The 24,685-nt window shown below is 43.9% G+C and overlaps 2 protein-coding genes across 2 annotated transcripts in view; both read left to right on the top strand.

Annotated features, from left to right (window-relative positions):
• Window positions 1–9,804: 9,804 nt before the first annotated feature.
• LOC311320448 (uncharacterized protein) lies at window positions 9,805–19,832 on the top strand. The gene is made up of 8 exons (XM_084452193.1): window positions 9,805–9,880; window positions 10,380–10,582; window positions 10,851–10,983; window positions 11,575–11,753; window positions 12,016–12,164; window positions 12,914–13,073; window positions 13,213–13,325; window positions 16,624–19,832. The coding sequence occupies exons 2-8, from the start codon at window positions 10,534–10,536 to the stop codon at window positions 17,422–17,424; spliced, it is 1,584 nt and encodes a 527-aa protein (XP_084308319.1). The 5' UTR covers window positions 9,805–9,880; window positions 10,380–10,533; the 3' UTR covers window positions 17,425–19,832.
• A 531-nt stretch (window positions 19,833–20,363) lies between these two features.
• The window catches only part of LOC311320387 (interferon alpha/beta receptor 2-like), a gene marked incomplete at its 5' end in the record, with an annotated part of 4,397 nt that continues 75 nt past the window's right edge, over window positions 20,364–24,685 (top strand). The window contains 7 exons of the mRNA XM_084452118.1: window positions 20,364–20,403; window positions 21,008–21,140; window positions 21,372–21,547; window positions 21,826–21,983; window positions 23,672–23,831; window positions 24,046–24,161; window positions 24,458–24,685. The exon at window positions 24,458–24,685 is cut by the window's right edge and continues 75 nt beyond it. Of these exons, the coding sequence (XP_084308244.1) occupies window positions 20,364–20,403; window positions 21,008–21,140; window positions 21,372–21,547; window positions 21,826–21,983; window positions 23,672–23,831; window positions 24,046–24,161; window positions 24,458–24,670 (996 nt within the window). The 3' untranslated portion in view covers window positions 24,671–24,685. The remainder of the gene's footprint in view (window positions 20,404–21,007; window positions 21,141–21,371; window positions 21,548–21,825; window positions 21,984–23,671; window positions 23,832–24,045; window positions 24,162–24,457) is intronic.

Raw genomic sequence — 24,685 nt, 5'->3', positions numbered from 1 at the left:
TAAGCGTGGTACATGGGTTACACATGCACACATCCACAACACTCAGGAAGCACGTGAACCGTTCTGTTCTCCACCCCGGGTGGGATGAGCGCGTGGCTGAAGGTGCTCCCCATCTGCCACAGCTCGTCATGGAGGGGATGAGAGGAGTCGTCCAGGATGGACTTCAGTTAGTCCCTCATCCTCCTCTCCACCACAGCCTCCAGGCTGTCCAGTTGTTGCCCCACACCAGAGCTGGCCCTCCTCACCAGCTTGTTCAGTTTGTTTGTCTCCCCAGACCTAGTTTAGATTCAACTTTATTGTCAACATACAGCACAAGTACAGTACATCAAAACGCAGTTTAGAATCCAACCAGAGTGCAAAATAATAATAAGTGCAGGTGCAATATACAATCAACAATGTACAGGTGATAGACTACTATAAAAACAGATTAGTGTTGGCTCCCCAGCAGGCCACGACAAAGAACAGTGTCCAGGTCTGACCCAGTAGCTGCCTAGTGCTGTGATTGGTTGATAAAGGTTAAAGTCCCAATGATTGTCACACACCTGAGTGTGTGAAATTTGTTCTCCGCATTTGACCCATCCCCTGGGGGAGCGGTGACCATAGATAGATAGATAGATAGATAGATGGATAGATAGATAGATAGATAGATAGATAGATAGATAGATAGATAGATAGATAGATAGATAGATAGATAGATAGATAGATAGATAGATAGATAGATAGAAGCCTTTTTTTAGACAGGGAAGAACATACTGACACCAGGTCTTTTACAGATGTGCCGTGCTTACAAAAAGTTCTGCATAAAAGCGTCTGCTAAATGACCAAATTGTATAGTGATTAGGCTACTGAGGGACCTCTTGTGGTGGTTTAAATAACTCAGTTCCATCACATGGACACTATGGGGCGCAACGTCACGGTGGGCTCGTTTGTGCGATCACGACGGCACTGTCCATAATCTGTCTTCAGACTAGGCTGCATCAAATGCACCCACCCTCTCAAATCTCCGATCCGTTTTATATGCCGTTATATGGTTCACACTGGCTCTGGTCCGGGTCGCGTCTACGCGTTTCGCAACCCAGTTTAGCGATAACACCATTGAGTTTAGGGTTAAGGAAGACCCTAACCCCTAACCTTAACCCTAAACCTAACCCTACACCTGACCCTCACCCTAACCCTTCTTGCTAAACTGGGTTGCGAAAAGTAATCTCGCCCCCTGGACACAGCAAGATGGACACTAATTATAGCCGATCAGAGATCGCGTACTCCAAATCTGCTCGAACAAGCCTCCATGTTTGGGTTCAGAAGAATCACGTGGTTGTAAGGAAACTAATTTTCACTTACGTTCGAAAACCCGACTGTACGGATGATTTTGTGTGAGGTCCAGTCAACTGTTTACATGAGACGATATAGCTAGTTTGCTACAATGTTTTTTAAAAATGTCTATGAATTTTTTTTCGCTTCCGGTTGTTATGTAAAGTCTAGTCTATAGACAAGGCGGGGTTATTTTATGATAAAGAACCAAATGCTCTTCCTCAGGTAAATATTTTATTTGAACGTATTTAGTTTGGTAGCCTACATAGCCAATGCTATTTAATTCACACCAAGATCATGTGATTAAGATTTACGATTCAAGATCCGTTTATTAGCCTTGACAGTAGCCTAGGCTAGTATGTGTGAATCCGTGGCTAATAAACAGATTTTGAATAATGACATGATCTTGATGTGAATGTTGTTGTATTCCCTATAGTCTTCTCAAATCATGACAGACCTACAATTCGCATCATGTACTGAATTATGAAAATGGAAAGACTGGAATGGAATATGCCTTGTGTTGACTGTTCTGTCTACAACTCTTCATGACTTTGCAGCATAAGAGGGAGATGACATAAAGGTCCTTTATGTTTGAGAAGAGATGAATTATTTCCTTCCAACTTTTTACTTCATGTTACAGTGTTCATATGGTAAGTAGATTGCCCTTATCAATGTAAGTACAGTTTCAACAGTCCTGCCTGGAAGTTATTGATTTACAGTATACTGCATTCCTCTTAGGTAGACACCCACCTAGCAACGAACATGGTGCTTATTTCAATCACCACTGCATGTGTGTGCGTGTTTGTCAATGGCTCAAAGGATATTGTTGATGGTCAATGAAGTGGTTTTCTTTGTGACATTCCGTCCCTTGCAGCTCTGAATACCCTCCCAGCTCCAGTCAATGTCTCTGTCGACTCTCACAACTTTCACCATGTCCTTCGATGGAGTCCGGGGCCAGGTACACCCCTGGGAACTGTGTTCAATGTCTACAGGTACCACTGGCTATCATGCTACACACCCACACCCATCATCCTTTTTTTACATGAAAAATAAGGGTTTGTCTATTGTAGAATATGTTTGTAACATAATAAAAACTTTGTGTTCATTTTGTCATTAATCAAACGTGCCGGTCATTTTAGCAAGCTCTAGCAGAGTGAAAGAACCAGTCATTTAAGCTTAATTAATAGAGTGAAAGAACCAGTCATTTAAGCTTAATTAATAGAGTGAAAGAACCAGTCATTTAAGCTTAATTAGTAGAGTGAAAGAACCAGTCATTTAAGCTTAATTAGTAGAGTGAAAGAACTCCCGCACACTGAGTAAGAACTCCCGCACACTGATTTCTTTCGCAGTACTAATTAAGCTTCACCCATAGCAAGTTGGTGGGAAAGCTCGCCTAAATGACTGGCACGTTTGATAATGATGACAAAATTAACACAAAGTACACTTAGTCTTTGCAGTCCAAACACAATAAACATGTTTAAATTGAGAGTGAATGCCGCTCCTTCACATGCCATTTTCAGGAATATGTCTCAGAATATGCGACAGTAGTAGTAGTAAGTCTGTTTTGACTTGAACATTTGACTGCAAGGTGCTTTTGTCAGGCCAGGCTGCTTTCACTTGACCGACTTTTGTCTCAGCTCGGGTTAGTTGTGGTTTTGCTCATTTCCATCAATGTCGCTTTCAGAGGCAGTGCTCTGTGATGCAGCTGTAACCACTTTCAAAGGAATTTAACATCTTAAATACAGAAGGCATTCTAACGGGGGGTTGATAATAGTAGTCGTCAGTATTGAGGAAGCTGCTGCAAGAATCAGCGGCTGCTTAATAGAAACCTGTGCTTTGTTATTTCTAATGGGGGGGGGCAAAAATGTGAGATTCCACACCAGAATTTTGTATTTGAATCACACACGGGCAACTTATTTCAAGACAGACAATCTACATCAACATTTCTATCTTACTCAAACACTTTGTTTTTCTCCCAGAAGTAAAAATAAAAACCCTAAACTGCTGCCAAATCCCTCCAACTCGACAAGAAAGACGGTGCTACTGGACCACATGAAGGAATACAGATTTTATGTTCAGGCCTCATACAACAATTTGCTGTCCAGCAAGACCAATTACTCCTTCTGTCCCTTCACAGACAGTAAGTCTGCCCTCCATCTTGCTCATAGCCTGATAGAGGGACATGTATGCTTGTATTGGGGACATTTGCCTCAGCGATGGGTTGTACAAATATAAGGGTCACTGTTTTCTCTTTCTCTAGTTTAACAAGTCAAAATAATCTTACTTTTGATTATTTTATTTTATTAACAATGTGGTTTTACAGCCTTATGAATGTTTGTGACATGAAACCTGTTAGATAAATGAATAACTTGCTCTGCATGTTTTTGTGTATGGATTTGTCTGTGGCAATGACATTCTTCACCAGTATGTCTAGTGATCCTACTTTCTTATTTCCTACTGTAGCCATCATTGATCCTCCAAAGTTGTCTTTGATCGGATGCGGCAACTGTCTGCTCGTCAGCATCCAATCTCGTCTCATGCCGGACATGAACAAGACCATTGTAGATTTCTATAAAGCCAGCTTTAGTATCCTGTGGAGGAAAGCTGCCGAGAAACAGGTGAAGTTGTCTCTCTTCTGGATTTGAATGTCATAGGATAGATATTTTATTTCGCCCATCAATGCTGAACTTGCGATTATTCTATTTGCAGGTTCAAAAAGTAGAAACCAAAAGTTTGAATTACACAATCAGTCGCTTAGATCCACATGTGGAGTATTGTGTACGTGTGTGCCTAAAGATCACTTCAATCAATTCAAACACTGTTCCCACTGAGTGGGTGTGTGCCTACACCAGCATTGTGGAGCCAAATAGAGGTGAGTGTTAACCTTTGCCCACTTATACCACAGCCTTTATAATACAGTGAACAGCTCCCATATATGTTGCTAGCATTGCTATGTAGACATTATGGAGAGCGAATGTGGTATTTTTGCCCACTATAGATAGCAGTTTAACACAGAGTCCTTTGGTTGGAATGAAAAGGATGTTCATGTTTGCATCTCATTGTTGTTCCGTAGAACTGTTATGTTTAAGTAGTCATTATTGTTACTGGAGGAGTAACAGGTTCAATCTCTCTCTCTCTCTCTCCCCCCCCCCTCTCTCTCTCTCTTTCTTTCTCTCTGTCTCTCTCTCACCCCCTCTTCCCCTCCTCCCCCCAGTCCCTGCTGTTCTAGCAGGGGTGTCTGTTCTACTCATAGTGGGAATTGTGATTATAATAATCTCCAGTGTTGGCCTGGTCTATACTGGCTTCCTCTGCAAGTGGAAAGGACAACTTCCCAGAGCACTGCTGGTGAGCAACACTACTCTGTCAAGCTAGAGCTTCACGTTTTGTGGCCTGGTGCCCTGGAACAGATTAAGCCTTGAAAATAGCATACAGTATGTGTCAGTGTTTCCGCTGGTACGGTTTTGCCGTAGTGTGGCGCCACGGCAAAATCCTTGCCGCCACACCATACATTTAATACAAAAAATAATAATACAAATGATGCTATATATATTAAAGTCTTAAATTAAAAATCTTTCTAAATAAAAAATCTCTTTCTAAATATTTCTGCCTAAATGCACTTTCAAAACTATGATGCCGTGCCCACATTTTTATTTTCAACAAGAGCCTAGGCCGCGTGCTCTGTGAATGCTGCTTTCTGTGGTCCACTCAAAAGACTTGCAGCGCGTCAAGGGATGTAGCGAGCGAGCTATTACAAAATAATGTAGACTAGTTTTTTACCAGTGTTTTAATTGGACCAAAATGTGCCTGTACTTAGGCTACTCCTCAATAGACTATAGGCTACATAGCCGTTTAAATTAAACCAATGTTGGTAATCAGTAAGTAGACTCATGTAGAGCTAGATAAAGTTCCAATAAGAAGTGCCGACAGCTCCTGCCTATCTCTGGCCTATTTTAACCTAAAGCCTACATTTTCCAGATAGACATCCGACAATATTTGAAGAGGAACAGAAAGTAGACTGATGTTGAGAGCAGTCAGGCTGGCTGTTTCTTCCCCTGGACCAGTAAACTCTGTTCGGACAAGCCTCATGCAGTTGTCTGATCGGACAAGTAAAAAATTTGTTTAAATGTGATAATATTATATATGTAAAGTTATCTAAAAATACAGTTTAGAAACACAACGTGGAGCTACACATGCACCCAGTAGCCTATGTTTGAGCCGAAGCGGAGCATCCATTTGTCTGTCTGTCTGTCAGCAAGCGTTGTCAAGGAGACGGCCCAAACCACAAGCGTGAGTAGGCTACAACATGTGAGGCGTTGCTCTGACTAGGGCTGGGAGTCCGAACTTCGGGATTCGAATATAATTCGAATATTGACAGAAATACTGGTATTCGAACGAATATTAGGCAGCCCTTAATATTCGAACCTGTTATAGGCATAATTTTTTGTAAATGTGTTGGCTAGCAAACGTTGCTTTTGATTCAGATTCAGAGGGTTTTTCACGCCTGGTGAAATTGCAATCGCGAGCTCATTAGCAAGGCTATTGGACACCTGGGCTCCTGTAGGAGGTGACGTTAGTTAGCACGTCCAGGCAACCCGTAACTCGTGTTTTTCCGACCTCCTACACGTGAAAATGCTCTGGAATGGCAGTCAAACCCGTAACTTCCCACCCGTGAACTCGTACAGATCGATGTAGGCTACTGCCATTCCAGAGCATTTTCACGTGTAGGACGTCGGAAAAACACGAGTTACGGGTTGCCTGGAACGCACCATAAACCCAAGCATGTAGTCATGCCTAAACACTGACTAAACTCTTAGTTGCTACTAGTTAGTCGCATATTAGTTTGGTGTCTAATTTCGGTTGCACCACGGCAATTTAGGCGTTGTCTTAACTAGTAACTACTAACTAGTTACTAAAAAATAGTCGTTGTATGACTGTGACGGCAGGATCCAAATAGCCAATCGGTAAGCAAGTAAAAATGTAAACAAGGAGGTTGATCGCCCTTACCCAGCCCTTACCAAGGAGCTTGGGCCGTGTCCGAATGTCCATATTACATACTATATAGTACATACTGCAACTCGCCTACTACATGCGATTTAGTACATACCTGTACTACTCCACGAAAACATGTTTAGTATGCGAGATAAATGAAGCATGCTTCACGAGTCATCCAGTGAAAGCGACGGGCTCCGGCTCACAACAATATTGAGCTAGCCAGGCATTTGAGTTGGTCATCCAACACGCTCGATCCTCACCTTTCTGTATAATCCCAACTGTGAAATGGATGTGATAATAGTCCACAAAATATTCTTCCTTTGCCTCGTTTAGCACCAGCTGCAACTCTCCTCCAAATGCATTATCTCCGTTAGCAAGGCTAACGTTGCACTCGGTAGCTTGTGCTTATTATTATTATTATTATTGGGGTTGGTGCTTGTGCAGTGGAGGGGTTCTTTTGGGGGAGTTGGAGCCGTTGGATTGTTATGCTTAAATGATCCTAGCCAGCTAGTTTGATAACCTTCTTTGATTCAGACATAGCGTAGGCTGCCTGGTACCGTCCACTGACCAGTTGCTGGTTAACTATGAGAGGCAGGATCCCAGCCGACCGTTGCTTCCCCCCAACCCGCAACGGAGGGTTATCAGCTGGGCTGGGACTCCCCTCGCAGTTAATCTTGATATAACTAAGACATCTGATAAAAAAAATCATTCTGAAAACTTATCGATATTGCCTATGATACAATGCCCACTAGTGGACAGAATGTGCACAACTTTATTTTAAAACCTAGGTAGGTCTTTCTGTAAGAATTTAATGGTAAAAAATATTATTAATAATAATTCGAATATATTCGAATATTATTATTAATAAATAAACGAACTTCGAATATGATTTTTGGGCAAAAGTCCCAGCCCTAGCTCTGACTGACTGATTAAGATACTGTGTTTTTGGCTGGCTGAACCAAAAGTTTGTGTGGTTCCTGCCAGATAAAAATAGAAAAAGCAACAGAATGTGTTAAGCAGTTAAGATTGTGGTACAGTAGGAGAGGACAGGTCTGTGGCACAGAGTGGTGAGAGAGGAGAGAGGTTGTTGAGAGGAGAGCAGGAGAAGAGAGAGGAGAAGGAATGGGACAGGAGAGAGTGAAGATGAATGATGATTCATGATGATTAGAAAGACAGTCTGATGATTTAGACGGTGTGAGCATGAGGTTAAGCATCAATGGGCATCAAGCATCATTTTATATTAATTAAAAACATTCTATTTATTGTTCTCACCCCATAACAAAAAAAAGGTATTTAACATAAAAATGCAGTTGCAGTTTAGGCCTACTTATTATTTTGTTATTTTCATTCATTTAAAGTCACCAAAATTAAGGAAACTAAATTTCTCTGAAGCTATTTTTTTTTACCACCAGAAAACGCCCCTCCCTATTTTAGCGGTCTCAAGGTTGGCAATACTATACCAAGAGATCAATTCCACATGGGCCATATGCCATCAAAAATGCATTTTCATGTATGGGAAACTACATAGGAAAAACATGCATGGTTGCACTGTGTTCAATATTTTCCTTTTAAACAATACAGTATAGATTGTAAGTTCTTGAACATTGTAATGGAGTACCTGAAATAAGGAATTTTATATAATGTAATATAATTATGTAACGTCTATATAATATAAATAGAAGTATATCTAAAGTATGCAAAGCTAAACATAGTATTGTATGATACTATTATTATTTTGATAGTATTGTACCTTAATGTCAAGCCCTGAATGGCAAACCAACCTCTAGCAAGCTATGTTTATTCAATTGTTGCACCTTATAAGCGGTTGATGTATTTTATTCAAATCAAATCTATACAAATCTCTGATAGCTATAGTATGAAAAAAGCTAATTTGGCTCCCCAAGTAGTCTATTGGGTGGCAGCTGAGGCACCCCAGCAAAATCTTGGTGCCACCAAATCTTGTGCTCGGCACAAAAACTGTCCGGTTGCCAAAATGTGTCCGGGTGATGTAATGGGACTCTCGTATAAACCTCTGATATACCAACGTGACGCTACAGTAGCATTCCTGACCTCCTGAGTAGTGACAGTTAAAGGCTCTGTACTTTCACCTCATCCCTTCCTGGGCCTGAGCCTTCTCTGTTCTCTACATACAGACTGTTCGAGTCCCGGACCACCTCCTCACCCCAGAGAGGACAATCCCTGACCTGGTCTCCATCGCCCCGGAGCCAGAGGAGCAGGAGAAGACAGTAAGGAGGAACCCTCAACCGGACCTCTACCTAGCAGCTGCTGCAGACATGGAGGAGGAGGAGGAGGAGGAGGACGAATATGAGGAGGAAAACCCAGCCTATATGGATCGCCCAGCTCGGCTCTCCTCAAAAACAAGCTTGGGCATGGACTCCCAGGATGCATCGGGGGCGAGTTTGCCCCTTCACGAGGAGACGGGGGATTCTGGGGGGTTGAGTGATGAGGTAGTAGGGGAGGGGGCGCGGGAGGAGTCTGTGGATGGGATGGTACTTGGAAATGAAGATGGAAGAGAGGTCAAAGTTTACGGAGCGAGGGTCTCTCTCAGCTACGATGAGGAGGTACCCGCTCGCCTGGGACACGGGCTGGGTGGAGAACAGCAAGAGGGAGACCATGCGGAAGAGGTGGATACCTCTGGTAACGTCAATCTGTTCTCCGTGATTCTGGGGACGCTTGCAAGAGAGGAGGAGGAGACAGAGGTGGATGAGGAGGAAGAGAATCAAACAAACTTTCTTGTCGTATCAGAGAAACAGTCTCTTCTTCCTATAGATGTACAAAGAACTTTGAGGGTGGCCAGTATGGTATCACAGGGTCAGAGACAGACAGGTGGTGAAATGTCATTGACAAATCAGACAGACAGACCTCTACCGCCAGAATGCCCATTGACGTATTCTGATTACAATAGATGTGCAGACAGCACAGGCATACATTCTAGCTACCTTGTAACACACACAGGTAATATGCAGACTGGTGATGATGATGATGATGATGAGGAGGAGGAGGAGGAAGAATGTTCAGGCTACATGATGGGACATTGATTGTCAGTTGTGTTAGTGTGTGTGTGTGTGTGTGGGGGGGGGGTCGTGTGTCATTTAGTCCATCCACAATAATGAGCACTCTAAAGTACATTCCTACCTAAACTACTGACTCGTTTGTGAACTTGTTTGGGTTGGGTTGTGGCCTTGGCACACAAGATGTGAGAGGTGTTTCACGTGAAAGGAAATTCGGGTGAAATGTAGGATAAGAACCATAAGTGTTATGTTATGAATATGTGTATGGCATTGGCAAGACAATTATTAATCATGCATTTTCATTCACCGAACAAGCAAACATTGAATAAACAAGTCTCATTCATTCCCAACGGGGTTTTAAATATTGACCCGCTGCCCTGTGCACGTATTCCTCTCGATCACGTGATTTCTAGCATCTCACACCCAGTCGTAGCCAAGAGATTTGCTCGGTCAAACAGTGACCGAGGCAGCTGTAGCTTGTAGCTGTATTGACAATGTGCTGGACTTGCCAGCTAACCCCGGGGAAAACGAGGACGTAAGTGCAGGTAAGTTATGGTCTAGTTTCATTTGCTCGCGAGACAATTTGCTTCCTATGGAGTTAATATAGACTGTTAGTTAAACTGTTATAAAGTGGCATATAGGAGGATTAGCTAGCCTATGTCCTGCTTGCTAGCTGTTGCTACTAAATACTGTAGTTACTCTAACGTAACTATTGCTAACGGGAGCAGTAGTATTCATCATAGATATATAGATATATGGTATTCATGCTCCTTCCTGTTTTCTAGTGCTAACTATAACGTTAGGCTAGGTAGCTGCTAATGTGCTAACGGGAAACGCAATGGGGTTGAGTGATCGGTGGGTTATTTTGAAGCATACAAAATTAAACATTTAGTTCATTCTGTATAACGGTAGGCTAACAGTTAAACTAGCCTCGTTAGTGACCCATACGTCCATTTGTTGTCAGTGATTAGAATGATAGCATAAATAATAAAGGTTGCAAAATGAAAATGCATTTTTTATTTCATTTATGGGCACTTCTGAAAGGTGGCTGGTGGAGATTTTCTCTGGTCTGGTCCAGTTCTATTAATACATCCATGGGTCCAGCCAACACAGAGAGAAGATGGACATAAATGCATCTCCATAGCCCGTCCGGAAGAGAGCGGGGTTCAGATTGACTGACATCGTCACTGATGACGTAATGACTCTGCTGATATGGATGCTCCCCTGCCTTCTTCTGACCCACTCAGGTGACATCTTAAATACTTTCTACTCGGTCAGCGGCGTTAAAAATGGAAACATGTACACTACACTAGTAAGAAGTTTGCAGTGTTAACTTACTCTGAATTGAGATTGGAAAGTTATTGATTGAAATAAATAGATTCATCTTTATTCAATTTTGATAACTCACACCCCATTGGATAACTGCTATAACTTCTGAGCATTAAGTAGCAACATTATATCTTCATCATTATGGCGTTCTCTCACTTCTTTATTTGGTTCTTTCTCTCCGCCCAGTGATGTGTGAATTACCTGCACCTATCAACGTGACTGTTGAGCTCTCCCGACATTTTGTTCACCTCCTGACATGGAAGCCAGGCCCAGGGTCCCCTAAGGATGTGTACTACAACGTGACAGTTCGCTCTTTAGCGTGAGTGTAGTGTGTGTGTGCGTGCGCAAGAGAGAGAGAGACAAAGTGTGCGAGAGAGTGTGAGTGAGTGGGGGGGTGTGTATACTGTAATAGAATGTAATGAATTACAACTCAGTTTATGCATTACTGTGAATTTCAGGCCTGCAATCCCTTGTTTGGTACAGTGTGAGAGAAGAATTTGGGCTGTGTTTGTGTGTGTCCAGAGAGATAGGCGGACACATGATGCATTGTGCTAGCAAGGCAGTGGATGGCATTTTTCAAGGTCAAGGGGCAGATGATCGGGGGGGCTGCTTGAGGCCCTAGAAGGATGAGGTGCCTAAAAGTGTACATTGTCTCAACGGACTGACACAAACATCGTAAATTCATCCATGTATCAGGTTCTTTTGCGTCAGTGAACAAACCTGTGCTTACGATTGGCGATTACGAAACGTACGATTAGCGCAAGTACTACGTCTTAACAAGTCTGTCTGAATGACCGTTCAGTCATACTTATTGTGCTATACAGAATCAGTACACCTCAGTAGGTGTCATAATTGGACAAGTTCATTGCGTTTATCTCACCTATGACGTCTCTGTTCTCCTCCCGTCCAGAGACAGGAGCTCTTGGGAGCCGGTGGCTGATTGTGAGCATGTGGTGTTCCCACTGGAGTGTGACGTGACCACGGCCTTCCATGACCGCTACCAGACCTACTACAACGAGGTCAGGGCCGTGCTGGGGGACCAGGTGTCTGTTCCACGCACCTCGGAGGGCTTCCAACCCAGCCAAGACAGTGAGTGCGCCGGACAGCGGCTGTTTTTCAGTGGCGTGGACGGCGAGAGAAAACCGCTAAAATGTATCCAAGTGTTACGCCACATCTCACGTAGAAGAGAGGCATAAAGTATGTTTAGCAACAGAAAAAGAAAAACTGCGTTTTTAATTCAAGGTCATGTATCCAGTAACGCTTCCTTTGTTGCAAAAAAGTAGTGTTCTTATCTTGCAAAGACGACCCCAGCAGGCCCTGAGCTCTGTTTGTCCGTCTGTGCGCCCCGTAGCCCACCTCGACCCCCCGCTGGTGAGTGTGACGGCCTGTGGAGGCGATCTGTGCGTGGGCCTCCTTCCTCCTGTGGATGGCCTCAGGGACTTCTATAATTCCCTCAAATACACACTCAAGGTTTGGAGCAGCAGCACGGACGGATTTGGGGTTAGTGCACTCACACGCTGCCTTCTTCGCGCCCTCGCTGTCCGACTTGCCGTTATGTTGCGACGGGACAGCCTTCGCCCTCGCATGCCATTCGCTGGGCTGGGGCGCGTGTCCTCTGACTTACAAACGCACGTGACCACCTCTCATACTGAGCAGCTTGTTTAGAGTAGGAACAAGGTTCACTGGCTACTAGGGATGAGACGGTATGGATTTTTGCATTACGGTACGGTACGGTACGGTATCTAGTTACACGGTACTTCACAGTATACGGCATTTCACCGGCATTTCATTTCAACACACATAAAAAAAATATTTTACTTTGAAGGAAAACAGCTTATTGCTGAGTTCTAGAGCCCTACAGTGCAACACATGATGGAAAATACACACTATTGTAATTAAGCTCAGTTTATTAATAGCAATCTTATATTAAATTACAAAATTAACTGTTGCAAGCAACCTGAAATGTGAAGTTTCAGCAGCGCATTATTGTGTAATACCGTAAACACTTGGAATATCACGGTTCTAATACCGTGGACATTTTATACCGCGGTTCACGGTTTTACGGCATACCGTCTCATTAACACATACACACACATTCCCGGTCCCTGTCACCCTCTGCTCTTTCACTTCATCTATCCTGTTCTTCTCTCTCCCCTCGGGTCAGCTTGGATATTTGATATGTTTTTATAGGTTGGATGGAGACATGTCTGTGTGTCTGGCTAGCGTGACCTCTGACCCTGTGTGTCCAGAGTACCGTGGAAACTCAGTCCCTGGGAGGGGAGACGCTGCGGGACCTGGCCCCCGGAAGGGAGTACTGTGTGAAGGTCCGCATCGCTAAAGGCCTGACGCAACGGGAGTCCGCCTACGGCCGGCCACTGTGTGCTTTCACCGACGCTGTGTTTTCCACAGGTGTGTGCGTGTGTGCGTGTGTGTGTGAGAACGTGCTCTAGTGTGGGTATGTATGCGTGTGTGTGCGGTTTGCCTGCGTGTGTATATTTGCGTGTGAGTGTGTGCGCACTCTCACTGACACTCTTTCTCTCCTCTTCAGACACAGTGATTTCGGTGGTCCTGTGTGTGTTGGTGTTATTCCCAGTGGTCGTGGTGGTCCTACTGGTCCGTACTGGATTCTTCTGCCTGAGGACGATTCCTCCAGAAGTGCTGGTGGGCCAACTTACTAACTGTGACTGAGAGATCATACATCATAAACATTGGAACACACACACACACACACATTATTTCAACAGGATGTTACAACCATGCAAGCCTGTATAGATTGAAACAGGGAAGAAGTGCAGGTGCGACATCACTAACACACACACACACACACACACACACACACACACACACGCACATTCACACACAAGCTATTCAGATACAGTTCATGTGCCTGTGTGTGGTTATGTTCTGGTTCAAAGAAAAGCCAAAGGCGGCATGTTTACCAGACTGTTGCAGCCTCTGTCTGTCTGCCTGCTTGCCTGTCTCTCTCTCTCTCTGTCTGTCTGTCTGTCTGTCTGTCTGTCTGTCTGTCTGTCTGTCTGTCTGTCTGTCTGTCTGTCTGCCTGCCTGCCTGCCTGTCTCTCTCTCTCTCTCTCTCTCTCTCTCTCTCTGTCTGGCTGGCTGGCTGGCTATATGTCTGTCTGGCTAACTGTTTGTCTGGTTATATGTCTGTCTATCTGTCTAGCTGGCTGGCTGGCTATATGTCTGTCTGTCTGTCTGTCTATGTATCTACCTGTCTCTGTCTGTCTGTCTATATCTCTGTCTATTTAGGATGTCTGTCTTCTCTATTTCTGGTCAGTGCTTTAGAATACCCATAGCAAAGAGGAACATAGAGTATATAAGAGGTGCTTGTGTGTCCCTAGAGCTCTAGTGCTATCAGACTCCTCAATAATGCTAGCTAAACAGTTGTATGCGCTCCAGTATGTACTGGTTTTCTAGCTGAGCTGTAATTCATGCTTGTCTGTGTATTATTGTAGAATTTGAGTGAGTGTGCTACTTTAAAAAAATTTGTCTTATTGTAGTAATGATAATAATAAACTTAATTTATAGAGCACCTTTCGTGAAATAAAATACATTTCAAAGTGCTTTACAAAGGAGACATTTAAAAACAAAAACATAAATAACAATTGAAATATAGTAAAAGTAAGGGCAAGGCAAGTTTATTTGTATATTTGTAGCACATTTCAGCAACAAGGCAATTGAAAGTGCTTTACATGAGACATTAAAAGCATCAAGACAAAGTGCAAGAAACACATAAAGGGTCATATAAAACGAAATGCAAAAAAGGACATTTAAAACAAAATGCAGGATAAATAAAATAGAGAAATAAAAGTTAGTGCAGTGTATAAGTAAAGTGTATTATAAAAGAGACATTAAAAGCAAAACATCAATTTAGACATAAAGATAGAAAACCATAAAAGAAGTCAGATCAAATAGAATGGTTTATTAAAATACAATAACATGAGAAAAGAGTGAGATAAAAGAAATCAATGAAAAGCAATGTCATAAAAGATTGTGTGTTGTCATTATGCAGTATTGTGTGTAGATTGATGAGGAAAAAAGGAATTAAATCCATCTTAGAATAACGCTATTACATAACAATGTGGAAAAAGTGAAGGGGTGTGAGTACATTCCAGATGCATTGTAAACATTTTGATGAATGCACACTTGAGATATTAGTGCTCATTGCTCATGCCCATAGAGATCCATTGTGTACTTTGTTGTGACATGAAGCATTAAGGGCTTATAATGATAAATACCAAACTACTCATTTAAGACAAATGGCAGTTAATAGAGTGGGTTTTACTCAGCTCTTAAGTTATGCGTGGTATCAGGTATGTGACACATGGAGGAGTTGAGCACGGTTCTAATGAAACGCTCTGAATATGTTCCATCACAAGGCAAATGGCAAATGGCAACCACAGCCCGTGTTCGGTGTTGAGGGGTTTTCCCCCGTATGTGGGCTGGGGACGAGGTTTTTGCTCGTTTAAAGACCCTCTTTCCGACCAGCCTATTTTTCCGTTTTCCTGCTCAAAATGACATGCCCACAATGAATATAGAATATATCCACAACCACAAGGGCCATTATAATAATCTTGGTGTGAAATGCAAGCTAACACCTGTGGGGAGGCTGCAGAAGTGACAGAATCAAAATAGATGGTACTGAGTCAGAACAAATAGCTATAATATTGTGAATATCAGCTAGGTGAACGTGAGATTCCCTGTGAGTAGCCCAAATCATCTACAAATCATTATTCCAATGTATAATCAGTACCTGTGCCAAGTTAGATGCTAGTAATGTGAGCCAGTGTAACTTTAAAGAGGTTTTAGTGCAGTTATGTCCAGGCGGACCACCTAATTGTGCCATTTGGAGACTTTCTGGCACCTGATGAATGCCATTTGACTTAATGTACCTGACCTGATTCTTTGGCCTACATGTGACATTGACATATCAGTGGAAGCTTCCACTACCAATGCAATCTCAATGGTCTGTGTGTGAGCTCAAGGTGGGGCAGTCAGCAGCAGAGAATGACAGAGGGGATGGGAGCCGACTGGCTTTGTAACTCTAGAACCTCTTCTATAGAAAACATTTTACTTTGTCCTTTTAGCAAGAAAATGACATAAAAAGAACTAAACACGACCTCTGTTTCTATCACGACTGATCTCAATGCCGAGCTAAAGAGACACATTGAAGCTTGAGACGCTTGAGAGTGTTTGCACACGTCACGCGCGCTGGCTGGTTACACATACATTTCTCTGTAACCCATTGGTAAATTTTGATGATTGACACCGCATTCAAGCCAATAGGGTGTCAGCAGTGATGAATTTCATGTCGGAATTCAAATCAAAGATCCATGGAGCTATCATAAAGGGCGATGCTAGAATGGATCGTACGGAGGGAGAGGGGGAGGAAACTTTGTTACACGTCATCAAATGCTCACAGTGGAATCGTTTGGCCACCAGGAGGCGCGCGGGCGGCGAGCATCGAGCAATTTGCCTGCGAGCCTCCAGGCGAGCGTGCCCGAGCAGGGGTATTGCGATATGCAGAGCACGCCCACTCAACGTCGTCCCGAGTAGCTCCACTCCTGGGACCAATTTTGTAAATCAGCCTGACCCCTGTGGCTGCCTAGTGCTGTGATTGGTTGATGTGTAGCGGAGTTCTCTCCCTCCGGACGATCCATACTAGCATCAACCTAGAATAAATAGCTTGGATTCCGTTTCTTGTCTTTGTGATGTGCTTATAAAATTGCTTCCCATGTAAACTGTGTTTACCAGAGATAACAATGCTTTTTTTTGCATTGTAGCTGCGATTTTTCTCATTCGATTGGTTTATTGGATGTACTGTTTTGATACAGGCAAGCCTGTGTTAGACTGTGTTGAATGCAGCGGTCTCACACTGCCCCCCCCCCTTCTCTCCCTCTCTGTCTCTCCCTCTGTCGATCTCTTCTGTCAAACTCTCCAGAGGACCATAGAGCACCATGAGAGTGAGAGGACGCTGGACTTCGTCCTGTCAACCAAAACACTGCTGTCCCTGGTGCGTGTAAAGGCATCATCGCCCCCTACTGACAACAAAGAGAGTGGGGAAGAGAGTGAAGAAGACACAGAGGACGAAAGCAGCCACGGAAAAGGAGAAGGTTACGAGATGAGCCAAGCCTGTGAAGACCCCCTCTCTTCCTCCGCGTCCTCTTCCGGCAGCGCTGGCGTTCTGCCACACTCCTCCCCGAGCACATGCCCTCTGGCCCGCCACGCCGTCCTCGCCAACGAAGCGCCAACCGGATCAGAGACCGTCCGCCCCCATCCGCCGCCTCTCCCCATCTCCGATCTGCAGACTGAGCCGGCCCCCGCGGCCGAACCGCCATCGCCATCGGCGTCAAACAACAGCCCGACGCATGCTTCACCACACACCATTCAGTTACTGGAGACGGCCCCATGCCGTTTATGGAGTCGGGGACTGTGGTCGGCAGGGGAAGTGGACGGCAGGGGAAGTCACCAGGATGTGAACCTGTGCTCGGTGACCCTCCGTGGGCTTGCAGCAGAGGAGGAGAGGGACCCCGGGGTGGAGGCACCGGAGCCAGCAGGGCCAGTGCATCCTGTCCACGGGGAGGAGTCCAGTGAAACCACCCTACCCCTCCTGCCCTCACAAGCCCAGTGGCGGCCGACGGAGCCAGTCGCCACACACACTGCTGTCTTGGAAGAAGAAGAAGAAGAGGAGGAGGAGGAGGAGGAGGATGAATGGGTATGTTCAAGTTACCTGAAGCGTTAAGAGGATTGCCATATTTTGTACAAAACCTTATTCCATTTTTTTTTAAGTGGTGCAGCTGCTTCTATACCGTCTGTACGTGTGTCCACGACCAATCAGGAGTACCATTACCGTGGCACACCAGCAGAGGTCAGTAGAGATTGCTCATAAACCTGCGCTCCTTACATGTACTTTACCACCTGGGTGTGATTTTTTTTCTTCATAGTTATGGGAACATTTTCATGCCAGGTGGTCACGCATGACTGTTATTATGATGAACTATAATGCTCTACTTGTGTCATCCAGCCAAGGGATATATGACCACATGCTGACCAGAAAGATCAATGCACCCAACAAGGGGAAAACTACTAGTGTTATACATGCAAGTGTTACAGATGGTGCTCAATACTCATTCTTTTTTGTTGTAGGATTTACTTTTGCCAAGGGGTAGCTAATGTGAGTACATCTGTATCTTATTCAGTACAGCCTGGATGTATAATATGACATTCCTCTTAAATAGGTGTAATACTTCTTACTGATTTTGTGAGGACTGGATTTATGAGAGTCACTGTAGCACCCAGTATTGGACATCCACGTAGCTTTGGGTCTACAGAGTCTTCACACAAATCTGACAAACTAGGATTTGGTCATTGATCTGAAATGTGTTGCTTTTGCTGTGATGCAAGTTATAGCGGAGTTGGGAAAGTAGGGGGTACGTGTTTGAACATATCTATTACTCTGCACAGTCGTGCTAAGTTGTTGCAGAACATGGAAGGTCAAATGGTCAGTTATTTTTCGTTACATTTCAAAATCAGTCTCGAGCTGATTTTTGTTTGTTTTGGAATTATGTTAGAAATGAACACCTCAAGTCCTCTTTTTTTCATTTTTTTTCAATTTGTGCATTTACAAGGTGTTGCCAATCCAGAATATGTATATAAAAAAAGGAAAAGGAAAAGAAAAACACAAAAAACACCCCACCTGCCTCTATAGTGTTAAAGGAGTAGTTTGGCATTTAGCACCATAAGCCTTATTATAAGGTTATTCACGATCATATACAACGGTCCATATAACATTTTTGACAGACTTTGCAATCTTGATTAGCGGGCTGAGTAGTACACAATGATCTCCCATGGAGAGGGACATAGAGATCCATTGTGTACTTAGCTGTGACATGAGCTGACACTAATATCTCAAGAGTGCACAGTCTGGCAATATATGGACTGTTGTGAATGATTATAAATAACCTGATAACAGGGCTTATGCTGTGTTCACACCGGGCGCGGCGGAAAAATTCTCGCCGCGGGATCAATGGGTTGGCGCGCGAATCCGCCGCAGAAAGTAAAAAAAAATTGAACTTTTGCGAATGCCGCCGCGCAGCGAATCCTGGCCGCCGAGTTCTGCGATTCGCGCCGCCCGTGCCGCCCGCCGCCCAGTTTGTGCGAATTGTATTGACTTTCTATGTAAACTCGCCGCGCCGCAGGAAGAATTTGCGCCCTGTGTGAACACAGCATTATGATGCTTAATACCAAACTACCCCCCCTGATGTACAACAGGAATATTACATGACATTACAGGCATTTAGAATGCTTTTATCCAAAGCACTTACAATAATTGCATTTCACATAAAGTCATGTTTTTTTATACAGTATATATATGAATATGCATTGTTATGTACAGTACATATGGAGAAAAGAGGAAAAAATTGATTTTAGGTCTTTGTTCAGTCACCATGGACCAGGTGTCATGAAATTTGAAAGAATTATGTTGTGGTGAGTAATATGTTTACTCTTGTTTGGTAGGGGTTTTACTTGCCAAGACCAGATTCAGCCATATTGTTCAACTGGTCAGATGGTTGCCATGGTCTGGATGATTTAGTAATGTTTAAAGGTGCATTATGCAGTTTGTGATTTCCTGTGACTTAGGAAACATTACGATTTTGAAAAATGGAACCAACAAAATCCCCGCCCCTCTCTTCAGGCTAGGTTGACAGGCAGGTAAACCATCCAATCATTTCAAGTTGGCAACTCAAAATGATTAGACACTCATTAGAGTCCTGCGACTTCCACAGATTAAGGATTTATTTATTGTTAGTGTCAGAGCACTTTATTTATACATTGCTGTCGGGATGTAATGAGAATTGCAAAAATGCATTCAGGGGCAGAGGTCTGTGATCCCTGAGCACCATTTCTAGCTAATTCTGAAAAGAATTGATGGTATTCTGATGTTAATCTACAAACCGGAAGGCCATTTTAGCTCAACTCCCACCCCCACAATTCAACCTAAAATGATCATTAATGAGCTGCATGGTACCACCACCATTTTGTCATTTTGTTTTTATTAACTTTTTTTATTTTTATTAACAGTTTTGCAATACCGTCTTGTAGAAAATGTCATAAAATTCATATAACCATGATTACAGATTAATTTGATCATTAATAATATGGATGAATAGGTAAACAATGATCAAGGATCAAGTACTGTAACTAATGCATTTGGTTCCTTTATGATAACCTTAATAAAATATGTTTTAGATATCAAGAATAAGTATTGTCATGTATGCTGTGCAGATCATTTGATCATTTTGAACAGTGCAGATCATTTGATCATTATGAAGGTAGATGATAGCAGCCACATAACAGGCCAACATTGTGCACATGGTTAAAAAATCCTAATTGAACCAACTGACCTCTCACAGAAACACAGCAGATCCAGATCCAGCTTTCCTGTAAATCCCAGTTTCACATGCCTCAGCCCGTGAGTGTGTATGCTACAGCGTGCGAGTCCGCTCAGGAATACCGTGCGTGAGTTAGGGGCAGAAACCCAGGGAGGGACTTCTGGGGAAAATGAAACTTATCTCTGTACGACAATAGTAGCGTCAATTTAAAGCACGCTGACCCCATTTCACAGCCTTATCTTGCTACAGTACCTGTAGCGCCATCACTACCTACCTGTCCATCTCGATGATGGGGCTGTGGACCTTACTACTTCTGCTCCTACCCTTAGGTATGGTCCTCTCGGGGTGCTGGGAGGTTGAGGGTTAAACACAAGCTGCCTGGATCACCTGGATTTTATACTCTGACTGATTTCAATGGTTTTGGGGGTTATCTGCAGTATGTATAGAACCACTCTTCTGGGTCTGACCAATATGTTTTCTGAGGAAAATGGTTTAGGGAGGGAGTTTGGAGAAAGGCTTCACTGACATTATGTATTTGTGCATAGACATGCATTCATGCATGTACTGTAAGCATGATATGTATTTATTGCATTTATGCATCTTTGCATGAGCATACTGTGCACACACCCTCCCTTATCTAATCTCTGCATGTTTTGTGTTTCAAGGAGATAAATGTGTGTTCCTTCAAATCTGTTCTTCTGCGCGTCGTTTTGCCTTTTCTTGCACGTGTACTTCGCCTGTCGCAGTGTCTAAATCTAAACGCTTTTTTCTCTCTTGCTATCTTGCTTTTGATTGTTGCTGTTTGATTACTTCTTTCATTTGGTCAGTGTTTCTCCATCTCTCTCCCTCTCTCTCTCCCTCCCTCCCTCTCCCTCTCTCTCTCTCTCTCTCTCTCTCTCTCTCTCTCTCTCTCCCTCATACCCCCCCCCCCAGTGGACGGGGACTCGCTCCCAGCTCCTCTCAACATGTCCATCGTTTCCTTCAACCTGGAGCACACTCTCACCTGGCTGCCAGGGATGGAGACTCCTGCCACTGCTCACTTCAGGGTCCAAAGTCTTGATCTCAGGTAGGCCTGCCTTTCACACACGTCAAAAACATCCACGCTTTCATTTCTGAAAACTTCCCCTAGTTGTGCCAACTAAGCACTTCCCTTTCAGGTAGAGTGAAGACTTTAATTTTCAGTACGGCTTTGCTTGACCTTTTCTCTGTATGGTCACACACCCCTTTAATCTCTCTCACTCTCTCTCTCTTTCTCTACCCCCCTCCTCCTGTGCCCCCCCCCCCTGTTAACCCTCAGGGTCAATTCATGGAAGCCAGTGAAAGGCTGTACAAGGTTGAAGGCCAATCAAACCTGTGACCTGACGATGGCGTTCAAGGACCCTTTCAGTGATTACTATGTCCGTGTCCAGACCTTCACCCACAGTCATGCATCCAACTGGACCTTCTCCACCTCCTTTCAGCCTGTGACTGACAGTGAGAATCCCTCTTTCCTTTCCCTCTGTCACTACAGTCCTTTAAGTGGCGACGGCTGCCCTGTTCTGACATAGAATTGCCATCAAAAATAGTATCTAAGTGAAAATGTGTTCAAGGCAAATCATCTGACATTCGCTTCAGTGAATTCTAGTTGTTCTCTCCGACCGCATTAATTTGTTTCCTTACATTCCCTACATTACAAAATCACACTCAAAAAAAGTTGTGTTAATAATTGGGATTGTCTAACCTTCGGCCCCACTCCCTCTCTCCACTACTAGCGATGGTGGGGCCTCCTGATGTGGCTGTGTCTGGCTGTGGGAACAGCCTGCTCCTGCAGCTCAGTCCTCCTGAAGACAAGGAGCACCAGTGGTCCCTCGCCAAGCTCTTCTATAGAGATTTCATCTGCCAGGTGCGCAGGACCAGGGATGGCTCCCAGGTAAGTGTCAGTGGTTGGGTCGGGGCTGGCCAAGCTGACTTGTAGACTTATCTTGCATACTTGTATACTAGTTTTGATTTGAGTTTGAAGAGGAACATGTGGCTTTTGAAGCCTAGCTTAACCATACAGTATGTACGTTGTCTTTTATCATTGTCCTTATTAATCTCTGCGTTGTGTTTTGATTTCAATAAAAGACGGCCCCCAATCTCACACAATAGCACACAGTCCAGTGTCTCCTTTTCAGGTGTATCCAAAATAAATCTCTCCAACACAGGATTTGAGCGACATCAAAAGCTGTTTATTCCAGAAGGTTTGACATACAACAGACGATGACATATAGTCTAATGTACAGTTGACCTCTCTGTATGCTGTCTGGACTCAAATCAAAGCATTGGTCTCGTTGCAACGTTCTTATGTGGTTTGAGTGCCCCTCCCACTCGTCTCTTCTCCGATAAGACTGTCTTTCTGGTCTCTTCTGTGGCCTTGTCTCCGATAAGACTGTCTTTCTGGTCTCTTCTGTGGCCTTGTCTCTGATAAGACTGTCTTTCTGGTCTCTTCTGTGGCCTTGTCTCTGATAAGACTGTCTTTCTGGTCTCTTCTGTGGCCTTGTCTCCGATAAGACTGTCTTTCTGGTCTCTTCTGTGGCCTTGTTTTGTCAAGTTAACCTACGCCGCCTCGGCGCTAACCACAACAATTGCTGCTTGACACAGAGTGTACCAGCCATGGAATGTGATCTTTATCTCCTAAGTCTATGGAAGAGAGACACCATTTCTTACAGAAAGCTCCAGCTACAGCCATACTCAGAGGTCAATCATTATAATTAGAAACAGCTAACAGGATCAGATTAAACCAACATTTCTCTGAAAATCAACCAAATTCATCAATATTCATCAATTATAACACAATATTTTGTTGTCCTATCTATTGAATGGAATCCACTATCATGTTTTATATGGACTATATATAAGGCCAGGGCCCAAATACTATTTGAAATTCTTTGTTACTTTTGCGTTTGCTTGTGTCTGCCTGGATGTCAGGTGGTTTGCATTGTGACCAGGCAGCCGCTCTGAAAGTAGGCCTCCTATAACACTTCCTGAATACACAGTTCTGAGAGTGGCAGTGAAACAAGCCCTCACACTTTTTCCTGGAACAATAGCTGAAAAGCGGGCCGGGAGGCTAAAGTAAGAAAGCGTGCGCCGACATCTGTTTTTTTTTTGTTTTTTTTTTAAAGGTTAAAGATCCACAATTTCCTGTCAGCGTTGTTTACATCATGTACTGTAGGCTACAGCGCGTGTGGTTGTGCCCACATTTCCTCTTAGAGCGCTGTGTGCATTTGTGTTCCGAGGAAACACACACACTGATAGGAAGTTATATGCCGACACCGATTCAGTGGGAGGAGGAATCTTCTCATCTTTGATTACCACATCTGGCTTTGGTTTATAAATATGTTGTTTGATATTATACAAGAGAACACCCAAAAAAACATGATGAACCATAGAGGTAACAACTGGATTGAACAATATAATGAACGGGTGAATGGCTTGAATTATTGTCATTCAAAAGTAACCCTTGATTAATTCAACCATAGCCTATATCAGAAGCCACAACAAAATCCAGACCTTTTCAGAGAGGGATAGTCAAATGTGGCAGTAGAAAAACAATATAACAATATTTCTGTGATTTCGCAGTTCAGTCTGTGGATCGCCGCCACGGAGGACACTGTGATTGGTTACTTGGAGCCGGGTGCGGAGTACTGCGTGACCGTCACAGTGTCATCGACCTTCAACCCCAACACGATTCCTTCTCAGCCCCACTGCGCCTTCACCAGTCCTCCAGTCACCAGTGCAGGTATGCTGGGATCTGACCAGGAAACACTAGCCAACATTGGATATTCACCATTGATGCAATGGCGCACAGCACAACACTAATTCGGCAGCAGACATACTGTATACCGTTTATTTCAGCGAAACTAGATGAAGCACAGCACAGTGAAGAGTCCCATTGTTATCTCGGTTGTAAATTTGACCTCAATCTAACCTCAATCTTTGTCTCTGTTGCTCAGTGCCTGTGGTTCTGAGTGTGCTGTGTGCATTCTGTCTCCTGGCGGCGGTCTCCATTGGACTGCTGGTCTACATTGCTCCCGTGCTCTGCCTGCGCAAACCTCTCCCCAAAACTCTGGTATACTATCTGCTGCCGAGGCCCTTAATGCAACATTTCATTCATGTAGACCATTAAAGTCATAATCTAGAGTTACTGGGGGCATAAACAAGTATACAGCAGGAGCTACGTTTCAGAAAGTAGAAAGCAGAGGGAGTGATTTGCATTACGTGGGTTGTCTTGTGGGTTTTGCTAGATAGAAAAGTCGAGATTGAGATTGCTATGCGGTGGGATATTCTCCTGCCCCCTTTTACAGACCTCTCTATACAGGTGTTTTACCCAGAGCACTCTCTTTCCTTCTCTCGCTCTGCCCATAGTCATCAGTCCTGCGGCTCAACCAGAGCTCTGTAAAGGCCCAGCTGCTTTTCAGCCAGGTCTCAGTCCTGCCTCTGGGCTCCTGCGACTGGGCTTGGACCCCACAGCAACACGACATGCAGAAGACCGGCCACGTGGAGGAAGAGGAGGAGGATGAAGGCTACGGACTGGTGTCAGACAGTGCCTATAATCCTCAATGTGCAGGTGGTGATTGAAGGAGACCTGACCAA

The sequence above is a fragment of the Borostomias antarcticus genome (assembly GCF_949987555.1).
Source record: "Borostomias antarcticus genome assembly, chromosome: 17".
Lineage (NCBI taxonomy): Eukaryota > Metazoa > Chordata > Actinopteri > Stomiiformes > Stomiidae > Borostomias > Borostomias antarcticus.
Note: the sequence above shows the minus strand (reverse complement) of the source record. Positions and strands in the feature narration are given on the sequence as shown.

What these genes read in the sequence shown, in the direction of transcription:
- LOC311320448 (XM_084452193.1), top strand. Translation starts at nt 10,534, where the DNA reads ATGACTCTGCTGATATGGATGCTCCCCTGCCTTCTTCTGACCCACTCA. An exon ending in CCTTCTTCTGACCCACTCAG is followed by an intron (nt 10,583 to 10,850) that starts GTGACATCTTAA and finishes CTCTCCGCCCAG; the next exon opens with TGATGTGTGAATTACCTGCA. An exon ending in CTTCCAACCCAGCCAAGACA is followed by an intron (nt 11,754 to 12,015) that starts GTGAGTGCGCCG and finishes TGCGCCCCGTAG; the next exon opens with CCCACCTCGACCCCCCGCTG.